The 25,814-nt window shown below is 46.5% G+C and overlaps 1 protein-coding gene across 2 annotated transcripts in view; it reads right to left on the reverse strand.

The window, feature by feature from the left end:
- Positions 1-3,999: 3,999 nt before the first annotated feature.
- The window catches only part of LBP (lipopolysaccharide binding protein), a 28,410-nt gene continuing 6,595 nt past the window's right edge, over positions 4,000-25,814 (reverse strand). The window contains exons 4-15 of one of the 2 annotated variants that reach the window (XM_004272839.4): positions 23,967-24,122; positions 23,309-23,372; positions 19,526-19,589; positions 17,123-17,214; positions 15,560-15,736; positions 13,908-13,967; positions 11,531-11,698; positions 10,091-10,158; positions 9,511-9,553; positions 7,274-7,337; positions 6,407-6,483; positions 4,000-4,377 (exon numbers count right to left, since the gene is read on the reverse strand). In XM_004272839.4, the coding sequence (XP_004272887.1) occupies positions 4,333-4,377; positions 6,407-6,483; positions 7,274-7,337; positions 9,511-9,553; positions 10,091-10,158; positions 11,531-11,698; positions 13,908-13,967; positions 15,560-15,736; positions 17,123-17,214; positions 19,526-19,589; positions 23,309-23,372; positions 23,967-24,122 (1,078 nt within the window). In that variant the 3' untranslated portion in view covers positions 4,000-4,332. Of the gene's footprint in view, positions 4,378-4,397; positions 6,228-6,406; positions 6,484-7,273; positions 7,338-9,510; positions 9,554-10,090; positions 10,159-11,530; positions 11,699-13,907; positions 13,968-15,559; positions 15,737-17,122; positions 17,215-19,525; positions 19,590-23,308; positions 23,373-23,966; positions 24,123-25,814 lie in introns of those variants that run through there. The other variant, XM_049699172.1, reaches the window with a different exon arrangement.

The raw sequence follows: 25,814 nt of genomic DNA on the forward strand, positions 1-25,814 counted from the left end.
ATAAGAAATGATGTATGGGTAAAGTTCTTCACGGAAGCACTATTTATTGTCAAGAGTTCAGCTGAACTGGAGAGAGCTGGGCTGCCAAGTGTCGGAGGAGTTGACTAAAGCAACAACAAGCCAAAATGAAAGCCACAGTGAAACCTTCAGTCACTCACTCCAATAGCACAAGCGAGCGGCTCAAACCAGAGAAAGCACCGACACCCCTGTTCCATTTCCCCCATGGGACAACGTGCAGGTGGATCAGGGGTTTCGGTGCAAGTGTTGGGATCGTCTCACTGATGAGGATCCCCAAAAAGAAACCTGTCAGGTTCCTGGACCCTGAGCCAGGGAGGCAGGGGGAGGGAAGGGGGGAAGGGCTGGGAGTGGAAAAGTACTGAGTGTGAGTCATTACGGGGAAAATATCTTCAAGGTTCCCCCTTCTTTCCCTGACAGAGTCCTTGGCAAAGGCCTCTGAAAACCTCTGCCTAAGGTTTCAGGTAAAGAGACTTAGGAACGAGGGCTTCCCTGGTGGTGCAGTGGTGAAGAATATGCCTGCCAATGCAGGGGACACGGGTTCGAGCCCTGGTCTGGGAAGATCCCACATGCCGCGGAGCAACTAAGCCCGTCTGCCACAACTACTGAGCCTGTGCTCTAGAGCCCGTGCACCACAACTACTAGCCCGCGTGCTGCAACTACTGAAGCCCGTGCACCTAGAGCCCGTGATCCACAACAAGAGAAGCCACTGCAATGAGAAGCCCGTGCACCGCAACAAAGAGTAGCCCCCGCTCACTGCAACTAGAGAAAGCCCGTGTGCAGCAACGAAGACCCGATGCAGCCAAAAATAAAAGTAAATAAAATAAATTTATTTTAAAAACCCCAAAACTTAGGAACAAAGGCTTCTGGGCTAGGAATGCAAATATGCAAAGAGCATAACTGTCCAGGGTGCCTGAGTCCTTGACTGCAACTCCCCTCAGAGACCACAGTGCATTGTCTGGGCACCGAGACTGGGATGAGGAGGGTAGCTTTCCTCCACGAGGCCTGTCAGGTAAAGCCTTTGTAATTGCCTATGGTCAGGCCCCAGAAATCACACGTAAGATTTTGGTTAAAATGCTGGACTTCAGTTAAAATAAGAAGCTGGACTTCTCATTCATAAAAGCCAAATATCAGAAACAACCTAAGGACCCATTAGTAGGGGGTTGGTTAAAAAAATTGTGGTCCATCCCCACCAGGAAATCCGATTAATCTCTAAGAAAGAGGAAGTTGTCTTGTATGTCCACAAGCGTGGAACAGTGTGTAGCTGTAGGAGGGCTCTTGGGAAGTTAGTGAAGCGCAGAGGGGGAGTCAGTTTGTAACCAGGAGGTGCAGCATCTCCAGGGTGGCGTCTTAGTTTGTGTGGGCGTGAGCTCTATGGCAGCATAACTATCAATGGTTCTTCTATAGTCTCTCGATGGTTCTTTGATAGCCCAGAGTTCTGATCATTAATATCAGAATGTGCTGTCCCAAGGCCAGTCCTCCTATGAGGTCTGAGCTGTTGAGGATACTTGCATGTCTATAGTCGGATTTCAGGGTGTCAGAACCTGCTAGGGGACCCCAGGGCCAGCAGTGGTTGTCCTGGAGCTACCCCAGCAAGATATGATGACACTAACTTGAGGCTCTGTTACTGAATGAATGTGTTTAGTCTCATGGGGTAGGAATGTCCTTTCCTTGCTTTGTGAATGAGAAATATTTTGTTCTTTCACAAAGAATTGTTTCTTTCCCCCATTTCATAGCAAACCTGGCTGCCCCATACTCATCAAGTACGTGCCTGGGCTTCCAGGAGTCCTTTCTTGGGGCCATGCCCTGGAATGTCCTGGAGCGTTCTAGAATGCTCTGAAATGAAGGCTTGCTTGAAAACTAGGCTGAGTTTCTTACAAATATGCAGAGGAGACCAACCCACAGCTTTTCCAGGCAATGTGGCCAACAGTCTCATATCGCATCCAGGATTCTGAGCTGGTGAAATCCTACCCTATTGTACAGCCACGCGCGGGCCCCATCCACCTTACCAGTCACACGCCAACCTGAGTTCCACTTGCTGGCACTTGCGTTTCTTTGCCTGAGAGGTTTCTACAGCTGCTAGAGCCCGCCCTGCCCAGACTAGAAGAACCCGAGAACTGATGTCCCCAGGAGCTGCCCTCAAACAGTGGTTGATGGGAGACGATGTACGAGCATCCCGGCAATCTCAGCCCTTGGGTGGATACTCTGAGTGTTCTACACTGGCTCCCAGAGTTTCCCGAGTGGGATTAAGGTGGTAATTGGTTTGATCATGAACACTTTAAAGGCTGCCTTCCGTTCCCCATCACATTTTTTTTTTACAAATTTTTTAAAATTAATTAATTTATTTATTTATGGCTGTGTTGGGTCTTCGTTTCTGTGCAAGGGCTTTCTCTAGTTGTGGCAAGCGGGGGCCACTCTTCATCGCATGCACAGGCTCAGTAATTGGGGCTCACGGGCCCAGTTGCTCCGCAGCATGTGGGATCTTCCCAGACCAGGGCTCGAACTCGTGTCCCCTGCATTGGCAGGCAGACTCTCAACCACTGCGCCACCAGGGAAGCCTGTCCCCCCCCACCATCACATTTTCTCTCCTCTACTGGTTATTTCCCTGGAATCCTCTTCCCAGTAAACTACTTGTACCCTCCTCCTTGTTTCAGAGTCTGCTTCTGGGGAGCCCAAAGGAAGGCAGGTGATAATCGCATCAGCTGTTTACCAGGACCTGGTTATGCCCTAGCCTCCCCTCACCCCCAGAAGCTGGACGTGAACCCACTGAGTCCCTAGTCACCCTGCAAGGAGGTATTCCCAGCAAATTTGACAGGGGAGGACACAGGCTTTAGAGAGGCCTTTCCCAGAGGCCCAAAACAAGCAAGTTGGAGTCAAGACTGGCTCTTTCCACGGTGAGGCAATGTCCTGAAAAACAGACATAGGAACTGGGTCTGTGCTGCCTCTAGTTCCCCTGTGCTGACCAACTCAGTGCCTGCAAACAGGAGGATGTTCAGTAAGCACGTCCAGCCAATAAATATTGAATCCCCACTAGGGTTAAATAGATCCTTTTACATGGATTACCTAATATCATCATTATAAGAGTCCTAGGACATGGCTACTATTATTATCATCCTTATTTCATAGGATAAAGTGGGGGAAAGGGGGAAAGGGACCGGTCCAAGGCCACGTGGCCAGTGCTGGATGAAGCCGAGCCCTTCACAGTCCATCACAGGATGGATGATGGTGGCAGACAAGTGAACAAAAGGGACGAGGCGAAGCCATGGCTCACCCCGCCTCCAGTTGGGTGACAGTGCATCGTCCCATCTTGGAATGCATCTCTGTCACACACAGGGTAAATGGGTCTATTCCCTGTGAATTATCTGCTAGCCGGCAGCTCCATCCACCTGCTCATTTACGCAATTAAGAAAGCATCCAACGAGCCTTCTGATTCCCAGTGCCCGGGGGCCCAACCGCATAACTTGGAAATGACTGTTTGGTAAAGCCTGATCAAAGGCCGGTTGTTCAGTCATTAGAAATCACGGCCTCTTCCTCCAGGCTTGGGGCTCATAAACAACAGTTGGATGAGTCTTTTATTCGGGTCAGACCCAAAACCTAGACAGATCCATTTCCTCCTAATTTACACCCGTTTCAATGGGGAGGGCAGCAGGAGGCTGAGTTTTTGCTCCCAGAGACCCTCTGGCTCCTGTGTCTGCAGCAGACAGAGAGGGAGCACGTACTGAAATGAGCCCATGAACTGCCCCCAAACTAAGATGGACAGTTGTCTTAGAGAGCCAGCATCAGCACCAGGTCCAGGGCTGAGCAGGGAGTGGAATCCCATGTTCTCTCATTGAGGTTCCCACAGCAGCAGCGCTGAGAAATGGGAATGTGGTCAGGGTTCATCCTTGAAGACCACAGATGGAGCTGACCATCCAAAGACCCCTTAAATAAGAGAGGGTTGGCAGTAGGAGGGTTCAGCTAGAGTACCAGATGGTTCCTTCACTGAGCCATTCAATAAATATTTATTGAGGACCTACTAAGTGTAAGCACTCTGCTAGGCACAGGGATCCGATGGTGAATAAAAAAGACCTGCCCTTGAAGATAGTACAGGCTAGTGGGGGAGGACGGTCCATCCCGGTGGGAAAGTAAAATCCAGAGTTAGAGGGGGTGTGGGTGTACGTGCTGAAAAGGAGGAGTGTGGGGACAGAGGCCAGTCCCCCAGAGCTGACAACAGAAATGGTCTTCATCCTCCCAGAATCTCCAGGAATACGCTGCACATCTGGAAATGCAACTTGGCAATCCAGCTGTGGCCCCCAAGCCCTGTCTTTCGCCCTGTCCTCAAACTCTCAGGTACCGGACGTTGGTGCCCAGAAACAGGAAGTCCTAGGAGAGACAAGACAGGACAGGATGGTAAAAGCATCCTCTACTCCAAAAAGATGCATCTCTGATTTAAAGGGAGGCCCACGTCTGGGGAAGCACAAGCTCTGCCAGAAAGCAGGTCAGTGCATAAAACGAGCGTGTGCCTCTGTTCCCAAGGTCTCCATAAAGCACAGCTTTTGCCAGCTACCTTCTCTAAGGTGGCAATTAATCTGTCATCTCCCAAGCTGCTGCTTCCTGGCAGACCTCATAAATGTCCCCTGTGTCACCTAAATTCTCTCTCCTTGGTGAATAAGACCAAACTGTGAGCTGCTGGGGTTTATTCTCCTACTTCCTCATAAGTTTCCATCACCAAAGGGGTGGGAATTCTGAACTCAGAGCAAAATCCAATTCTTTCCCACAGCAACCATCCCCTGCCTTTGGGGGTCAAACACATGCGCAGAGCTGACCTCAAATTTTTATTGGATATGATAGTATATACAGTTGACCGCTGAACAACTGCGGGGTTAGGGGCACCGATGGGTGGGAAAATCCACGTATAATTTAGAGTCAGCCCTCCGTATCCGCCGTTCCTCGCGGCCGCAGTTCCTCATACACAGATTCAACCAACTGCAGAGATGGTGTAGTACCATAGTATTGTATTTATTATTGAAAAAAACCTGCGTATACACGGACATGGGGCCATTCAAACCCGTGTTGTTCAAGGGTCAATCTAACAAATTTCTAATGACTTCCATGGTGCCAAACTGAGCTAGAAGCTCTAATCTTCATAACTGCCCAGTGAGGTCTGGGCTACACCCCACTTTACACGGGAGAAAACTGAGGCCAGCTGCATGAATCGTCACTCAGTCCTTGCTTTGAACAATGATCTGTCTCACTCCTTATAAACTCTCAACAATAGTTGGATGTTGAGTATCTCTGGACACAAAAGGGCTCGGGATATTTGTTTTTCAAATGTCTCAGTTGATCTCTGTTTCAATGTTCCTATCACTCTGCTGCCTGTCCCTCTCTTTAGTAGCTGTTGTTTGCTGGATGTTGACTATGTACCAGGCACAAAGCAGCATCTCCTTTAATGCTCACAAGCCTGCCAACCCAGTCATCCCACCTTACGGATGCTCTTCTAGAAAGATAACCTGAACTGTGGGGCACAGATGGTGCATAAAATGCTTGGTCAGAAGCGTGGAGAGTCTGGTGAAGAATCAGACATATTCCTCGGTATTCAAATAGTTAAGTAAATTATGGTCCCTTGCATGCTTGGGACAGAATTTAACATTGGTGGGGGGAAGGGAGACTAGACTGCAACCAAAAGAAAACAGGTCTGAGCGCTAGCAAGGCAACTATCCATAACAAGAAAACAATTTCAAAAAATGCTTGGAGGAGACAAAAGGCTGGAAGGAAGTACACCAGAAGTCAAGCTATGAGTGTGGTGGGGCAATGGGTCTCTGAGGGACAGCACACCAAACATGTATCTATTAATACATCAAAGCTCTTCCACTTAAGAAATTAGAAGAAATTTTATTTTATTTAATTAATTAATTAATTTTGGCCTCACCACACGGCTTGTGGGATCTCAGTTCCCAGACCAGGGATTGAACCCGGGCCCTCAGCAATGAAAGTGCCGAGTCCTAACCACTGGGCCACCAGGGAATTCCCAAGAAATTAGAAGAAATTTTAAAAACTTACAAATGGCTTTCAGAACCTGAGCTGTTGGCATTACTAGGATTGCTGTATTTTTAAAACGAGCTGGTCTTGAGGTTCTCCCACGTCACCCACGGCCGGGGGGCGGGGCGGTGGGGGGTGGAAAGTTGTGACACAGGTTGTGTCAAATCCCTCCTGCCCCCATAGAGGTGCCACTTCTAAAGGACACGTGGTCGGCCTCATGGCATCCAGCTGACCCTGAACCATCCCACCCCCGTGGAGGCTTTCCCAGCTGCAGGGCTGGGCTGGGTCCCACCCACTGAGTTATAGCCTGCAAACCAGGAAAGCTAACCAACCCCCCTCCCCAGTTCCTCAGAACCCTGCTGAACCCACTGACCTTGTGGATCTGGAGAACAGGGTCATAGAGTTGAATACGCTTTAGCAGAGGGAGGGGGAAGCCTTCTGCCAACTTATCTGGAGGTTGCGGCAAAACATCGAGAGAGATTTGTTAATAAATAATTACAGAGAAAATTGTACACCAAAAAGTTCCTCTCTGCAAACCCTATACATGGTATATTCCCATTTAATTACCACCAAAGATTGGGATTATTATTCCCATGTTACAGATAAGGAAATTGAGGCATAGAGTGGCCAAGTAACCTGTCCTAGGTTCCATAGCTAGAAAGTGGAAGAACTGGGATTTGATGCCAGACAGACTGACAGAGGAGCCTGAGCCCTCAGCCATGGTGCTCTGTGGAGACAGTGGCGGGGATGGGGCAGCGTCTACTCATGATAAGAATCCAGTGGGCATTTGCTCTCTGCCCCCCACCTGCATCCTGCTTTCTACTGTAGCCAAATGAAGCAGGGTCTCTTTAAGCTTTATTTTTTGACCAGGGAGATGGCAACTAACTGGGGAATGTGATTTTAGAGGTGGGCTGCCTTGTACCCTGTATATTAACTTGGTTCTCAGTCTCACCTGTCACTTCAGAGTGTGTGTGGGCACTTCTGTGAGCCCTTCTTTCTCTCTTAGGAGGAGGTTTACTGTGTTCCAAAAACTGCCCCTATCCTCAACCCTCCTTAGAGGCCTGGAATGAGGTGACGCCGACTTCAACACTCCCGTCTCACAGACAGGCCACTGAAGCTCAGAGAAGAGAAGTGACTCGCCCAAGGTCACACAGCCTGCAGGAGAGCCCTGGTCCCAGCTTTCTTTCCCCGAAAGAGCAGTGTCCACTCTTGACTTGGAAAAATCCATAGTGATACTTACCATTGACCTTGGGGTAGAGGGTGCTGAGAAGGTAGTAATTGAGCAGCGCCTCCAACAGCTCCACCTGGTGGAGAATAGGAGAGGTACACCATAACCACATGTACCATCTTGCCCACCAACAAACCTCCAGAGAGGCCACCCCGTGGGTGGGGTGGTTTTGTATGTGCTGACATGGCAAAAGGCTTGAAAAAAAGCAAATTTCAGGTAGATACCTACATCATGCTACTACTTTATAAGATAAAACTATTTTGAGATGCACATTTATACGTGTACAAAGGGATAGAAAAATTTGGAAGTCTACACACCCAACTATCTATCCTCCAGGAAGAACATCAAGGTTTGACTTAGCCTTATCTTTAGTAGTTAATTTTTCTTTTTACAGTGGAAATGTTTTCCCAAGTTACTTATATAATACAAAAGATTTTTAAGTCAAAACAAAAATTATGAAACCCAACTTTTAACACTCACTATGTGCCACGTATAGGGCTCAGAGCACTACATCTACACCTGATTCAATTTTCACTAGAACACTTCGAAGTTAATATTAATGTCCCCATTTCACAGATAAGAAAACTGAGGCCCACAGAATGAAAGTGACTTGCTAGAAATCGGGCAGCAGGATCTGAATTTGAATCCAGATTTACCTGATTCTACAGGTCTTATTTTATTTTATTTTATTTTTTGCGGTACACGGGCCTCTCACTGTTGTGGCCTCTCCCGTTGCGGAGCACAGGCTCTGGATGCGCAGGCTCAGAGGCCATGGCTCACGGGCCCATCCGCTCCGCGACGTGTGGGATCCTCCCGGACCTGGGCACGAACCCGTATCCCCTGCATCGGCAGGCAGACTCTCAACCACTGCGCCACCAGGGAAGCCCTACAGGTCTTATTTTTTACAGTCGATGTTCTGAAAACATGATAGGATGTCTTTTTGTGACTCTTTACATATGAATAATTTACTTCATAGAACATTTTTACATGCCATGCACAGATACAATATTAGTGTGTCATTATTGACTTTAGCCTTTGTTCTCTGAAAGGAGTCATCCTTCAGGGTCCCTGTGGGCAATGTTTCTCCCCACACTTGATGTATTTTTTCCACTTCTACTTGAGGGAAAGTCTGGGAAGTGGGGGGCAGGTAAAGTGTGGTCAGAGGGAACCAGTATCCATAGGATGGTAAGAAGGAAGCCAACTACTGTAGATGAAAGTCTTTCCATCTCCTCCTTGGCTTGCGAGCGGCTGCCATCACCCTACCTTCCCTCTTTTCAGAAATCTCTCCTCGACTGTTTCAGCCCACGTAAAACTTCCCATTCTTTTTCCTCTTTGTGGAAATCATCTTTTGGTTTTGCCTGCCCAGCACTCAATTCCTTTTGTTTTAATAATAGTCCCTATTTTCTCCTGGGCAACCCTCCTTTCCAGTCTCAGTCCGTGTGGTTTGGGACTGCAAATCCTGGCTTGGGGAGTGTAGATTAAACCCAAGCTCAGCCAACTGACCTTGTCCAATTTCCGACCACGTGACTGGCTAAAGAATGGGCACATGACCAAGATTAATCCAACGAGGGCTTTTTTTTTTTTTTTTTTGTGGGTTAAAAAAAAAAGAAACTACAGGAAATTTGTGAGTTTTCCACCAGTGGGAAGAACCTGCCTGAGAATGAAGCCAACACAGATGAAAGCAGAATGGAGAGATAGTCTTTTTTTTTTTTTGGAATATATATATTTTTTCTTTCTAAAAAATTGAATGAAAGATTCTTTAAATTCTGTAGTGCTCTACAATTTTTAAAAGTTTCACACACATGATTTTATATAATCCCTTAATAACCGTTTTCCCCATCCCTATATCGCCCCTCTCCCCTTCCCTTGGAGATTCTTGATATACTAATTTGAACACCTGGATCCAGCTATGCCTGAAACCTCTAGCCTTAGCTTTTTTGTTTTTGTTTTTTGGTTATGATCCTATACATTCCTTCTGTTTGCTTAAGACACTTTTAGTTGGCTTTCTATTCTTTGCAGTTAAAAGAATTCTGTCCAATAGATGATTTAATTATACTGTCTTATATTGGGAGGTAACTGTTCCTCTGCCCTATGGTTCCTGTCTTCAAGAACTTCTATGCTTTTCTAGGGCAGAGAGTAACTCTTCTCCTTTTCTATTTTCTATTATAGGTGCCAAAGCATTGTTTAGTAAATACTCTAAATTAATTATTACCCTAATCATTTCATAAATAAAAACAATAATAACTTACATTGAATACTCCAACTTTAGATTCTTTCAGATCCACTTGTATCCTATAACAAATCAGAGAAGATTCAGAGATGTGGGCATTATGTTCAAGGGAAACCTAAGCAATGTAGGGATCCCCAGAAAGGAGGAGACACCAGCTTGAGAAGGCACAGGGCCAAGGGTGTGGTAGCAGTGAGAGTGAAAAAGGTGATTGAGGAACCAAAAACAATGATACAACCTTATTGGGAAGACTTGCAGAGGGGAAGTGTGTAGCATAAAAGAACTCAGTCTCTATAATTTCAGGAAGTCAATATTGCTGATGTCTAAAATTCATAGATTAAGAAAAAAAGCAGTATTAGTAAATTCTTTAGAAATTTGGAAGTAATGGGGGTTAGGTGAAAAGGAAGTTTATGGAGGCAGATCCAGTTGGCCAAAGGAATTGGGCCAACTGGGGTAAAATTTAACTTTCCTTCCCAAACCGTGGGCCCCACGGTTTGACAGGGGGATCTGGTTACATCCCACCTCCAGCTACAGGGAATCAGCTGAAGCGTCAGATGGAGCCCAGTTGAGCGCCCCCCATGTAAGTCACGAGGCTGACTTACTTTTCTGGCTTCAGGAATCCAGTGATCTTGCTGGTGTTGAAGGTCAACATGACAGACACATTAGTGGCCTGGTAATTCCAGTAGAAAGAAACAGGTCTAAATAAGGAGGTTGTCATGTACAGAACGGATAACTATGAGGACCTGCTGTCTCCTCTAAGCAAACATCTCACTGAGTTAAAGCAGGAACTTGCCCACTAGATTAGACTCCCAGGAAGCTCATCATGGGTGCTCAATAAACATTTGAACTTGGACTTGAATATTTTTACTTGAAATTGCTGACTATGATAGCAATTAAACTTTGAACATACTACCAAGAGAAGGTATAGAGGCCTATGCCTGGAGATCTCTAAAGGGACCATTTCTAGCTATCTCAGGGCCAAGATTCAGCCCGAGTAAATAATAATAGCTTATGTTTTAATTTAAAATATATTGGGGACACGTAGTTTTTCAGGGCAGAAGTCTGGTGTGTTCCCCTTTGCCTGGCAAAGCAATAAAGCTATCATTTTCTGCTTTACCAAAATAATAAAAATAATAAATAATAAAATAAAATATATTGACAACAATTTTTATAACAATAACAACAATATCAAATTGCAGATATAACATCTGGGAGCAATTACTCTTCTAGAAATTTGTCTTGCTGAGTTTCAAACCTGGAACAAGAGAGCAAAGTTCTCCATCCCGTGAGCAGGACCCCCAAAAAACTCAGAATCCCTTCTCTGTTTGACAGGGTCCATTGAGAAGGGAGACACAACTCAATATTTAACCAAGAGGGAATTTCATACAGGGGATTGGTTATACGAATGATGGAATTGCTGAGAAGTTAAAAAAGAGTTGGAGAGGCAACTCAGAGATTAGCAGAGGTGGGAAGCTGCTTCCACCCCAGGACTGGAGGAACAGAGGGAGGAACTGGGGAGGCACCATGGAGGAGACACAGTCAGTGCCTGAGTCTCTGTCCAAGAAAAAGAGAGAAGAAGAAATACTCTGGCTTCTTCCTTCCTCCCACCCTCTGTTCTCCTGACAGTGTCTTCCATTGGCTGACCTAGCTGGAAGTCAGTGCAAGGAAGCCTGGGAAATGTAGTCTTCAGGGGTCAGATATAGATACAGAGCAGAGCAACAGGTCAAAGATCCCCTCTGCCTTCCTCCCCACAATAGCCCAGACTCACTTAGTTGGGCAAACATACATTAAGCAAATAAACCTGCAAACAGCTACATTGGTATCTTTACAATAACTCCTATGAGGAAAAATAATAGGGTGCCACAAGGAAAAAAAAATGACAAGGGGCCTAAGGTAGATCAGGGGTAAGGGCAACCAAGAAAGGCCTATCTGAGGAAGTGATACTTAAGTTGAGATCTATCTTAAGGAATTAGCCAGGTGCGGAGTGGGGGAAAAAGCATGTAGGAAAAGGGAGCAATGTTTGCCAAGCCTTTGAACCTTACCACACCAAGCCGGAAGACGGGCTCCTTGACGGAGTTGGGCAGGAGCACAGAGGCCTCAATCTCCATCTGGGCAGCTGAGGACAGATTCCCAGGGCTGAAGTTCAGGAACGGGGCAGAGACCACTGTGCCTTGGAGCGTTAAGTTCATGTTGGGGTACAGCCTGGCTAACTGAGGGCAGAATGAAGAAATTATGTCAAGAGAAGGAAACATGCAGGTTTGCTGGAAGAACCTTGAGGGAGTCAGATCAAGCTGAGGACACTTCTTGGTTGGTTTAATTTCCACAAAATGCTCTGTGCCTTTTTCTCTTGAAGGTATAACCGGATATCCTTCCACGTCAGACATACGGAGTCTGTGTCACTTATCTCATGGATGCATTGTATTCCACTGTGCATGGGTACTGCAATTGATCTAACATTATTGCACATCAAGTTGTCTCCAAGGTTTTGCCATTTTAAAGACCACTCTCCTGTGTACCCTTGGCTATTATTTTGGGGGATACATTCCTAGACATGGAATTGCTGAGTCCAAGGGCAGGGGTTTTTTTTTTTTTTTTTTGGCGGTACGCGGGCCTCTCACTGTTGTGGCTTCTCCCGTTGCGGAGCACAGGCTCTGGACGCACAGGCTCAGTGGCCATGGCTCATGGGCCCAGCCGCTCCGCGGCATGTGGGATCTTCGCGGACCGGGGCACGAACCTGTGTTCCCTGCATCGGCAGGTGGACTCTCAACCACTGCGCCACCAGGGAAGCCCCAGGCAGGGATATTTTTAAAGCTTCTGCCAGTTATTGATTGCCAAGCTTGATTGTCCTCCAGAAAGATTAGGCTGGTGTCTTTTTCACTCCACACCGCTCCCTGGGCAATGGGTGAGAGGTCTTTTTTTCTCTATACCCCCATCACACTCAGGTAACTGCACATGCAAAGCCCAGACACCACTGTTTCTGAAGCACAGCACGCCTAGATCCCACCATTTCAAAGAGCTGGCAATTTTCCTTTTAATTAGAATTTATTTTGGGGTCAAGACTGTTCCTTTTACGGGGGAAGTTGGTGGAGGAACGACAGTTCCATGAGCTTTTTGGTTATGCAAATATAAAATCTACATTCAGTTGTAAAAGGGAGATCTTTAGGAGGTTGAGGAGGTAAACCACTTGACTAAGAAGGTGACCCGAGCTGCTTCTGTGTCAGGTTGATTGTGATGTGAGCAGGAAGGGAGAGGGAGAGTTTCCTCCTCTTTTTGGGCAAAAGGGATGTTGGAACCAGGATGAAGCCAAGGTCCCTCTAAAGCTAGCGCCGACAACATGGTGGCAGGTTGGGCTTTTGTGGGGCTCTAGGGAGAGAAAGGGCCTGCTGTGAGGGTATGTTATGGAAGGACGTGACCCAGGTACCGCAGTATTTAAAGTTCAACCATTTTCCCACCGTTATAATTCCTCTCAGCCATCATCAAGCCTTCTGCAAGGAACTTTAAACACTACAACCTGTCTGAGCTGTGTCTTGGGGGGACTCAGAAGGTAGGGGAGAGGCGACAGGACAGGTGGATTTCTGTGGGATTAAATGAGATATGGAACATGAAGAGCTTAGTCCAGCAAAGACCAAGCTACAGGGTTATTCACTGCAACACTGATGTAGCAAAAGACTGGAAACAACGTAAATGTCCTTCCATGGGGGACTGATTACCCAAACTATGGTCCATCCATAATACAATGGCAGACTGGATTCCCAAGAAAACAAGAGTGAGGAAGCTCTTTATCTACCTACATGGAATCATCTCCTGGTATACTAAGGGGAAAAGTAAGGTACAAAATGGAGTGTAAATATACCTCCATTTGTGTAAAAAAATGGAGGAAAGACATACATTTGTTCACATATACTAGAATAGCCCCAGAAAGATGTGTACGATCTGACAATATTGATAGACTCAGGGTGTGAACTGGATGTTTAGGGGACAGGAGTGGATGGGACTTTCCACTCTATAACCTTCTATGTCTTCTGAATCTTGAACAGTGAGAATTTATTATCCATTCAAAAAATAATTTTTTCAAGCGCCAAGAACAGTGCCTGACCCCTAGTACGCCCTCTGTAATTGCTTGGTGTTATTAATTAGGATACATTTTGTGGGACATGTCGGCATTCCTTGGTATTGTCAGAGATCATCAACGAAAGACTGGGCAGCCTGGGGTCCCACGAGACACAGGGCTCAGGTCTCTGTTATCTGGGCCTTGAAGGGAAGGGAATCCCCAAACCTGTAGCACCACGGCCTTCACTGGGGGCCCCACTGCTGGCCTTCTGACTCTTGGTCAAGCTGAGAGGAGTGTGGAGGTTTTAAAGAAAACCCCTGAAGTATTGGGGGCTCAGCCTGCACCCTGAGGGCTGAGGGAAGCCTTACCCGGGGGCAGAAGGCGCGGAAGGACTTGGTGGTCAGTCGGATGTTAGAAGTAGGCGGAACCTGCGGCAAAGGGACACAAAGAAGTTTTAGGTGCTCCGGCCGGAGCCGAAGGTCTGAAGAGAGTTGGTGGGGAAGTGGGGGGATATTCAATAATGCAGCTTCTTTTTTTTTTTTTTTTGCGGTACGTGGGCCTCCTACTGTTGTGGCCTCTCCCGTTGCGGAGCACAGGCTCCGGACGCGCAGGCTCAGCGGCCATGGCTCACGGGCCCAGCCACTCTGCAGCACGTGGGATCTTCCCGGACCAGGGCACGAATCCGTGTCCCCTGCATCGGCAGGCGGACTCTCAACCACTGCGCCACCAGGGAAGCCCAATAATGTAGCTTCTTGACTGCTCTGGGTTACCATGGCAATGGCGAGATGCCTGCTCTGCATCCACCATGAGCACACGAGTCCTTGGGATCCTGACTGCTCTCCTTGGCCCATAAGTGACACTCACGACTCAACCAGAGGATCCACAAGGGCGAGATTTTCAATCACGCAGATCTAGGTTTGACTCTTGGCTTCGTGACTGTGTGATGTCAGGTGAGTGCCTTTACCTCTCTGAGCCCCAACTTCCTCACCTATAAGATGGAGATAATTATAGTCCCCACTTGTCGGGTCACTGTGAGGGCTAAGTGAAATGGTGGGTACAAAGCATCTAGCCCAAGGCTTAGCACATAGTGAGTGCTCAGTAAAACACAGCTACCGTGATCCCACCCACTGAAAGAAAGGACTGTACCACAGGTGGGAAGGGTGACTCAAACATGGCCATGGAAGTAAAAGGCCTGGGTGTGGGTGAGTCAAAGGACACATGTCACTCCATCCGTCACTGCTGGTCCTCAATTTATTACCAGGGTAGGCTGGACCATCCAGTTTGGACTGCATTGTGTTTCCCCCACCCTCCCTACATTGTTCACGAGGCCTCAGCTTTACAAAGAGCTACAAGAAACATCCATCTAAACCCCAGAGATATTAAAGAAACTGAAAGAAATATTAACCACGTGATCCACTCTAAAATTCAGTAACCTTCATACAAAGCCACATCTCTTTATACAAAGAGACAGTTATTTCAGAGCTAAGTGCTTGGAAGACTTTGTCTCTCCTTTTTGCTGTGAATCACTAAATCATGTACCCTTTCCATTTTGGCTACAGGAAGCTCCTGCAGAGATTCGTGATATTAAAAAAATCAATTTGGGGGCCTAGTGTCTTTATAAAATTGTGCTTTACTTTTAACTTGGTCTTTATTTTCTATTCTATGTAACTTTTGCATTTATCAGTGTATCTATTGTCCTGCCCCATTCACTAAAATCTTTTTTTAAACCTCCACAACATCAGGATGAAAGAAAGTATGAATTAGAATAACAGATCGAGTCTGGAGGGAAAAGTAAAAGACAGACAAGCAAGCCACAAAGTCTTCCACAATTGTTCTAAGGGAGAAAGAACTTTGAGCTTTCTGGCAGCCGAAGTGAAAAGGGAAATCATACTAACATATTTTCCTGCTCTTGATCTTTCTTCTTAGTCATGATTTACTATTTCACTGATGTAAATGTGTGGAAAGGAAAGAAGGAAGGAGACAGTGTCATTTGTGGGAGATATTGTGCTATGATTCTCACCATGTCATCTGTGATGGAAAAGTTCAGGTATCCCACTTTGTGATAAACTAGGCTGGCGGTGTTGAAGACATAATTAGAGATGGCAAAGTAGATCATTCGGCTGTGTTCTTCTGGAAGGCTCATGACAGGCGCAAGGAAGGCAACCGGGGAGCGGTGATCACGGCTAAAAATTTCACCCTGGAGAGAGAGATAGAATCCATTTGAACTTTTCTAAGTCTATCCCAGGGCTGGACATCTGAGCTAAGTAGTTGCCTATAGAGTCTGATGAGGGAACATGGACTGGAGGCACTGCCTGAAACTCCACCATTAAATAAGTTTTCCTTGGAATCTAAAAAAAAAGGGTACAAATGAACTTATTTACAAAACAGAAGTAGAGTCACAGATGTAGGAAACAAACTTATGGTTACCAGGGGATAAGGGAAGGAGGTATAAACTGAGAGATTGGGACTGACATATACACACTACTATATATAAAAGAGATAACTAATAAGAACCTGCTGTATAGCACAGGGAACTCTACTCAATGTAATGACCTATATGGGAAAAGAATCTTAAAAAAAGAAAAAAAAAGGGGGCTTCCCTGGTGGCGCAGTGGTTGAGAATCTGCCTGCTAATGCAGGGGACATGGGTTCGAGCCCTGGTCTGGGAAGATCGCACATGCCGCGGAGCAACTGGGCCCGTGAGCCACAACTACTGAGCCTGCACGTCTGGAGCCTGTGCTCCGCAACAAGAGGCCGTGATAGCGAGAGGCCCGCGCACCGCGATGAAGAGTGGCCCCCGCTTGCCACAACTAGAGAAAGCCCTCGCACAGAAACGAAGACCCAACACAGCAAGAATAAATTAATTAATTAATAAAACTCCTACCCCCCAACATAAAAAAAAAGAGGATATATGTATATGTATAACTGATACACTTTGCTGTATACCTGAAACTAACACAACATTGTAAATCAACTATAATCCAATAAAAATTAAAAAATAAAAAGGATGTTTTCCTTTGGATCAAAGTGTGTATCCAGAATCCCTTAATGAAACGATCTGCAGAAGCTTTGGTCTATTAACCTATAGGACCTCCTGGCCAGCTCCTCTACACCACTGAGGGCCAGCTCTGATTGACCTCACCTGCTTGGTGGGAAAGGTGAAAGAGGGGAGGAAGCGGGAAGGGAAGTTTCAAGGCCTAAGTGATGTAAGACAGCGTGGGAGGGGCTTCCTTTGTGGCGCAGTGGTTAAGAATCCGCCTGCCAATGGAGGGGACACAGGTTCGAGCCCTGGTCCGGGAATATCCCACAGGTCGCGGAGCAACTAAGCTCGTGCGCCACAGCTACAGGCACAGCCAAAAAAAAAAAAGCTTAAAAAAACAAAAAAAGACACCGTGGGAGGATCCTGGCTCTGGGAACACCCCGCAGCAATCCATATCGCCCTGCCCTTGACACAGTGGGAACCACGGGGAGATGAGGACAGATCTGAAGCTAGGAGAACAAGAGGCCCCAGGAAGGGCTGACCCTGAGGCGACCCCGCACTGGGCCTGGACCCGCCCAAGCCCCCCGCCCCAGACCCTTTTACCTTAAGCATCACGTCCAGTATTTCCGCTGTTGCCTGAGGGGCCTCCATTAAGCTGTAATCAATCCCAGCGAAAATGTCCATCTCCATGGTGACTGAACGGGGGAAGGGCAGAATTAGGAGGCAGACTGAGGGAGAAGGGGTGAGGGCTCTGGCTGACCCACACTCTCTGTGACTTTCTTCAGAGCCCCCTGCCCCTCTACCTTAAGACCCTCCACCCAGCCCAGTGCTGGGGGCAAAGAACTCCTTTGCCAAGAAAGAGTTGACATGGGTTCTTTGGTTCCACTGGTGATTTAGCCACAAGGGGGCTGGTATGCTTAGCCCAGAGCCGGAGCAGTTTCCAGAGCCTCACATACTCAGACACACAGTCACACACACACACACACACACACACAGACACACACACACACACACACACACACACATACCCTGAGGGCAGGAGGAACTCAGGTCTGGCAGCCCTTCCACACCTAGGAAGCCACACAATAGGAAAAACTCTCCAGCCAAACCTATTGCTCCCCAAGTTTACAACCGAGACCTTGATCTTCCAGGAAACCAGCCTCCTACCAGTACGAACCAAATAACCAGGAAGGCTGGGCCATGTCCAAAGGGCCCAGAGACTCCCCTCCAAGGCCCTGGAGGGACGGGAGTTTTCTGTCCCAAGCACTTGGGTGTCTGTGCCTGCCTGGGTCTCTGCTGAAGGGGAATGTCAACAGGTGAGTGTGGAGGACCTGGGGGCCAAGGCATGAGAGAACACCTCAACAATTTGCCAGGGCCTGTTTCTGCCAACTTTATGTGTGTAGCCGAGATCCGGGGCCTCCACTTGCTACATTTGAAGGGGAAGAGGTGGTGTGAGGCGCTCCCTGCCCCACTGTTGGCAATAGCAAAGGACGGCAACAAACCTACCTATCCAGCAGCTGGGGACGTATTAAATAAATGGAGACATCCGTTAAGATAGAACACTGTGCAGCTATTAAAATGAATTCCCCATGGTCCAGTAGTTAGGACTCTGTGCTTACACTGCAGGGGGCACAGGTTCAATCCCTGGTCAGGGAACTAAGATCCTGCAAGCCACGTGGCGTGGCCAAAGGAAAAAAAAAAAAGAGGTCTATTAAAACCACTTTGGAAAGCTGTTTGGCAGGATCTGCTAAGGCTGAACCTATGTGCACCACAAGAACCTGTAATTTCTCTCCTGGGTATATACCCAAAGACGTGCATCCACAGGAGCTAGAATGTTCACAGGACCTACCCACAATGGTCTAAAACTGAAACTACCCAAATGGGCTTCAATAGTACAATAGATAAATAAATGGAGAGACATGGACACGGTGGATTACACAGCGGGAGAATGAACTCACGATATGCAACAATATGGATTGACCTCATATTTTAAAGTCGAATAGGGCTTCCCTGGTGGCACAGTGGTTAAGAATCTGCCTGCCAGTGCAGAGGACATGGGTTCGATCCCTGGTCTGAGAAGATCCCACATGTCGCAGAGCAACTAAGCCCGTGCGGCACAACTGCTGAGCCCGCGTGCCACAACTACTGAAACCCACACGCCTAGAGCCCGTGCTCCGCAACAAGAGGAGCCACCGAAATGAGAAATCTGCGCACCGCAACGGAGAGTAGCCCCTGCTCGCTGCAGCTAGAGAAAGCCTGCGCACAGCAACAAAGATCCAACGCAGCCAAAAATAAATAAATAAAATAAATTTAAATAAATAAATAAATAAAATGTGTATCCTTTAAAAAAAAAGTTGAATAGAGAAAGCCTCCAGCTCTTGATAAAAGACTCTACTGTATGGTTTCATTGATGTACAAAGTGCACAGCTAATCTTTGCTAGCAGAAGCTGGGTTACTGGTCACCCTGAGGGGTGGGCAGTGTCAGAAGGAGACACGGGAGGACTCTGAAAGGCCAGTCGTGTTCTGTATATTGATCTGGAAGCTGGTACGTGCATGTGATCAGTTCGTGAAAAGTTTCTAAAAACTCTTCACTTATGATTTGAGCACTTTTCTCTCCGTATTAACTTCTACACAAAAGTTTTAAAAAATGAGATCAATTTATATGTGCTGATGTAGAAAGATCTCCAAAGTATACAAGTTACAAAAGAATAATGTCTCTATTATTATAGACTAACATATATATTCATAATTATGCATATTCACATATATTCATGAACAAAAGGAATACATATGTGAATGTATAGTCATATGCTTATGTATGTGTATATTTATATTTGAACATTCAAAGGAAATAGGTTACCTCTTGGAAGAAAATTTGGGGAGAAAAGGGGATTTTGATTTTAACTTTCAACACTTCTCTTCCATGTAAGGTTTTATAAGGTACATGTATGCACTTATAAAAATTAGTAAAAATCAAGTATCCCAGGGATGGGTGGGGTGTCCTACCTGGCAGAGTTTGGAGGTAAGGCTGTAGGTCAGAGGTCACCGAGTTCTGGATTATTTTGCAAATCTGAAAAATATGGGAAGAGAAAGCCTGAGTGAGTTCCCTGGCTTTGGTCTGGCCCTGTGCTAATTGCCTTAGTTCCATTATTTCACTTATTTGCTAATTGGTCATTGATTCTACAAAAATGTATAAGTGCTTATGATGTACTGAGAAAGTAGAAATGATCAAAAACATGTCGGCCCCCATGTCGACCCCAATAGGGTCCAGCTGGTCCTGTCAAAGTCCATCCCAGGACTGGAAATCGGAGCTAGGTAGTCACCTACGCAGCGGATGAGGGGACATGGCTAGAGGCACTGCCTGAAACTCCATCATGAAGGACCTTTGCCTTTGGGATGCCCTGGTCTCCCAGGGTCTAGAGTTGAAATAGCAGAACTAGACAATAAGTAGCAATGGCCACACAAATAAGTGTATACTTAATGCAGATACTTCTTAAATGGCATCACTTAACAGGTTAGCTGGATTGATCAATAGTCCCCATGTCCCCTGCTGCCCATGGAAGACTGAACCCTCCCATCCAGCGGACTACCGCACACACTAAGCACTCAGAATTTTTTGCCCCAGTTGAACGGCGTGCGTCTCAAGAAAAGGAAATGCGTGTTCTCTAACCTGTTTGCTTTCCTTGTTATTGCAATCACTCAAATTATTTCTTATGTAAACCCATGAAATACGACTGAGACAAGAGTCGTTTCTATGAAAACCTACGTTTTCTTTCCTTCTTCTTCTTTTTTCTTTTGGCCATGCCTCAGGGCTTGAGGAATCTTAGTGCCCTGACCAGGGATCAAATCTACACCCTCGGCAATGAAAGCGCGGAGTGCTAACCACTGGACCACCAGGGAATTCCCAAAAACCTATAGTAAGTGTTTTGGAAAGGTGAGTTGCTTAAAGAAAATGCTGGTAAATTGGTGTGGACCAGAAAAGCTTACAAGGAAGACAATCATAAAAATCTAGAAGGATTCTGCATTGGGATTGCTTCGCAAATGTCTTTAGATTCTCATTGTGGTTAAAGAAATCTGAGCTGGAATTTGTAGCAGATGCCTGTTGAATGAAAGAAGGACAGTGCAATGCCAATCAAGAGACTGTTTGCAAAGAACAGTTCTGGGCCTAGGTCAACTGCATTTACATTTACTGTATCTTAAAACATTGGATTCATATGTAAATATTTTCTTTGTTCAGGTGTGTATGAGTGAGTCCTCACTTTAAACAGCTTTTTTGATTAACCAGCTATCACCTGTGGTGCAAACGGATGCACAGATACAGTGGAGGGAGGGGCACGTGGGCAGGGGGGTCCAAGAGCATGGATGGGTCCCCGGCCTAGTGACGGAGTCACCGACGGCTCCCTTGAAGAGGTGGCATTTGAAGGGCAAGCTAAAGGGTGAGCAGGCATAAATCAGGCACAGGGTTGTGGGGAAGGACTAGGCTGGGGGTTGGGCAGACAAGGGGTGAAATCTTTACCTCCCTTTGCAGCTGGCCTAGTTTCTGGGAGAAGAGTTTGGTAGTGGGGAGCTGCCAGAAATAAAGGAAAGAGGTGGTGAGGAACCTTCATGGTTGGTTTCAAAGGAGCCAGGAAACTCTGTCGACCTCACCCAATGGGGGAAGGGAGGCCTTCAGGTGCTTCGGCTCCAGACACGCAGTAAGGTCTCCCAGAGAGGCAGGTTGGGGCAGTGGTTATGGGTGTAGTAGGGAAGTCTGAAAACCTGGGTTCAAATCCTGCTAAGTCTCCACTGGCTGTGTGACCTTTGCAGAATCTCTCTCTGCTTTGGGGTCCTCACCTCAGGATACAGTGACAAGGCCCAGTGCTTTCCAGGGTGTTTGGCGGGGGTGGGGTGAGGTTATAAGAAGATGAGTGTGTATGGCCCAGAGAGTAAGCACTCAGCAAGGACTCATTATTCTTAGCCCTGCTAGTCAGATACCACATCCCTCCCTGAATGGGGAAGCCGAACGGTCCTACACCAGGCTCTTAGTTGCCCTGGGAGAAGGAGATTTCTGAAGCCCTATAAAGATCAGGGGTCAGGACTTCCCTGGTGGCGCAGTGGTTAAGAATCCGCCTGCCAATGCAGGGGACACGGGTTTGAGCCCTGGTCCGGGAAGATCCCACATGCGGCTGAGCAACTAAGCCCGTGTGCCACAACTACCGAGCCTGCGCTCTAGAGCCCGCGAGCCACAACTAGTGAGCCCACGTGCCACAACAACTGAAGCCCGTGTGCCTAGAGCCCGTGCTCTGCAACAACTGAAACCACTGCTACGAGAAGCCCGCGCACCACAATGAAGAGTAGCTCCCGCTCACCGCAACTAGAGAAAGCCCACACACAGCAACAAAGACCCAACGCAGCCAAAATAAATAAATAAATAAATTTAAGAAAAAAAGATCAGGGGTCAGGGGAGAGAGATCTCCATCCTTCCTGAGACACCAGCCCCGACAAGGCCTTTGGTAAAAGCTGCTCCCAGCTCCAGGAAATTCAAATCCTGACCTAGCCTCCTGTCAACAAGGTGACCACCGAACAAATTACTCCACGCTCAGAGCCTTCTCCCTCAAACGTGGGAAACGGTATCTCCTTCAGAGGCTGTGGTTAAGATCCAGCGGCATTGCCTATGTGAAGTGATTAGTACATTATTCTTAGCCAAACCACAGGCTCAACAAATAGCCACCATAATTATTATAAATAAGAATAGTTATATAGAGTGACACATTCTGTATAACATTAATTATATTAATTTATCAAAATAATAATTATCAGGGTAACTTATTACCCTGATAATTATTATATTATTATTAATTGTAATATGGTACTATTTTTATATATTATTATTATTAATCATTATTATCTCCATCATCAGCAGGGGAGTATAAATCCAAACCACTGAAGAATATTATGTCCCACTCAGAAAGGCATGGCAACATGGCAATGGGGTGCTTGAGAAGGAGGCTGGCATATTTCCCAAGCTCACCTAGACCCCAGGACACCAGGATAAGACAGGAAACAGAAGGCAGCTTGCTACATCCAATCTGTGGGGTCTGCATGCTATTCTCTCTTCAACCACCAGGAGGCACTCAAAGCCAAACCAGATGTTGTACCAAGAACGGTGTGTGCGCCTGTTTTTTCCTGTTACTTTCTCCTTCCCAAGCACAGTCATTGCTACAGACACAGCTCCAGGTATATGATACCCCAGAAATGGGATTTTGGGGTGAAGTGAGTGAGTGCAAGAACTGAAAGTTAACATGAAACCTCTTTCTTTGAGCCAGAGATTCCAAAATTTGGAGATTTCACATAATTTTTTTAACGGGAAGAACTGACACTCTGTTGCTGCTTCCGCGTACAAAGCAGGTGCTCATCGCCCAGGTAGGAACCAGAACTCCCACCTGGTCCACACACTCCCGAAGTTTCCTGCTTGGTCTCTGAAGCCACCTAAGTGTTGATTTTCTTTTTTGCGTTTGTGGCCTGCAGGGCCGGGGCGGGCAGTGAGCAAAGCCAAGCAGCCCCATTTGGCCCCTTGGCCAAGCATCTAACCCTTTTCTGTCTAACTGGATAGACTCGGAGTCCAGAGGCCTACATTTTGCCCCCAGCTTTGCCGCACGCCAGCTTCATGACCTTGATTTGTCCTCTCTGGGCCTTGAGCCCAAGTGTGCCTGGGCCAGCCCCTAGGGCTGTTCGAGGCCAGAGCCCATGAAGGACTTGGGCCCAGCCCCTCGAGTGGCTCGGCAGCGCCAGCCGCTTGGACGTTCTTACCTTGCTCTCCAATACCCTTCGGAACTTGGACTCGATCTGATGGTGGAAGAGATTCAGCAGCCACCTGGGGAGAGAAGCACAGTGTGTGCCACTGAACGCAGGGACAGTGGGGCAGTAGGGAGAGCCAGGCCAGTCCCCAAGGGAGCCCTCCCCACCCCATTCTGGTCCCCTGCTGTGTCCCAGAACCCTGGATGGGATGAATATGCAGTCCCAGTTCCCAGCACACTCACTGATTCAGTGCATCTGGCATCCCAGCCCCCTGCTGTGCCCCAAAGTCAGTAGATTTGGGGGAGGGGCTGGAGGACCCATGTTTTTCTAATCAACAAAACTGAGACTTGAAGAGACTTGCTCAAGGGTTTATATATTTTCCACAAACTCTCCTTTGGCCAAAAGCCTTTGTGTTTCTTCAGTAGCCAGACTGCACTTGCCTGTTGGTGGTGAAGTTTGTCTTTTGGTGGCAATGGCACACCAGTACTCTGAGCTTAAATCTGCTTCTGTTAATTTCAGCAGGTCCCCCAAAGAATTACCTCCAAGTGCACGTGATATACCCATGCATTACGCCTGGACCCTCATGCTTATGGGTGACCAGGCCTTGGGCTAAATGGGCCTGTGGCTGCAGCCAGGGGTCAAGCTGGTGAGTGTCCCGATGGTGACCTACCCCAAATCTCCCGACACGTGCACGTCCACATCACGGATGTCGCTGCTGCAGCTAGAAACAGCGACCTTGGGTCTCCCAGAGGGGTCGCTGCCCAAGAGAAGATTGACTGAAATGGTGATGCCCTTGACTGTCACATCAAAGGAGCCATCTAGTTTCCTAGAGGAGATAAGAGAAGTAGTAATTGATTCCTAGACTAGGGTCGGCCACCATTTGGGGGGAAAATATAAATCTCAATTCTTACCCCCAAATAAGTGAAGCTGCAGTAAAAATTTAATTACAAAAATTATTACAAATATTTATTACAAAGCAAAGATTTATTACAAATAAGACCATAAAAGATCAAGAAGAAAGCTTGGGTTCATTTACTTATGGTCAGGGATGGGCAAAAGCCTTTCTAGGTTAGATCTAAGTCTCCGCAGCCCTAAAGGAAATGGTGGATAAACTTGCCAGCACTGAAAATTAAAACTTTAGTGAACAGCAACAAAAAAATTCCATACGCAAAGTAAAAAAAAAAAAATTGCTTCTTGATCCAGGCAAAGAGCTAATTTCCATGACATGTGGGCTAATATATGAGTTAATTTCCTTAATACACAAAGAACAAGGCTATACAAAGAAATAAGGAAAGGACAAAAGGAAAAACAAGGGATCAAAGATATGAACAGGAAGTTCAATTGCAAATAAGCACATGAGAAGTTATTAAAAGTGAAAATAACAATGATGTCAGTTTTCACCTAACAGGTTGATAAAAAGTTTAGAAGTTTTCATACCCAGTGCTTGTGAAGATATGGGAAAACAAAACACTGGTTGGGAAAGCACATCTAGAACACAAGCTGGTGGGATCTATCCTGATTTTAACCACAAACCTTTGGCCCAGTTATTTTACTTCTACGTCTTTACTCTGTGGCTCGTCCAGTCAAGATGTATGTGTGGGGCAGCTCACTGAAGCATCATGGGTAATAGCAAGAAATGAGGAGACAACCTTAAATGTCAACTAGTTGGGATAGGTTCCATAAGTTGTGGGCATCTATGCTATGCAGCCTTTAAAAAGAATGAAGCCAAATGTGGTCTAGTTATACAGTGAAATATTACCCATCCATACAAAAGAATAAAGCACTGATGCATGCTGTAGTGTGGATAAACCTCAAAAATATTATCTACATGACAAAAGCCAGAAACAAAATGTCACATACTATACGATTTCATTTATATGTCCCGGATTGGCAAATCCATAGAGACAGAGGCGGGTTGGTGGTGGCCCAGGACTGGGGGAGGGGGAAATGGGGAGTTAGTGCTTAATAGGTGTGGAGCATCTTTTGGGGTGATGGAAATATTGTGGGAGGTGGTGGTAGAGGTAGAGGTGGTGGTTGCACAACATGTGAATGTACTAGATGCCACTGAATTGTATACTTTAAAATGGTTAATTTCATGTTATGTGAATTTCACCTGAATAAAAATACTACAGGGACTTCCCTGGTGGTCCAGTGGTTAAGACTTCCCGTTCCAATGCAGGGGGTGCTAGTTTGATCCCTGGTCAGGGAGCTAAGATCCCACATGCCTCGTGGCCAAAAAACCAAAACATAAAACAGAAGCAGTATTGTAACAAATTCAATAAAGACTTTAAAAATGGCCCACATCAAAAAAAAAAAAATCTTAAAAAAAAGTTAAAAAAAAGAATGAGGTAGATATTCGTATGCTCATATAAGAGATCTTGAAGAGTATGGCCTCATTCCTGTCATGGAAATTGAATAAATATGCAAATATAGGTGACCTATATACTGAGCATCTTTCTAAAGCAGTGCTGTGCAACAGAAATATAATGTGAACTACATGGGTAATTTAAAATTTTCT

Source organism: Orcinus orca, chromosome 16 (genome assembly GCF_937001465.1).
Source record: "Orcinus orca chromosome 16, mOrcOrc1.1, whole genome shotgun sequence".
Lineage (NCBI taxonomy): Eukaryota > Metazoa > Chordata > Mammalia > Artiodactyla > Delphinidae > Orcinus > Orcinus orca.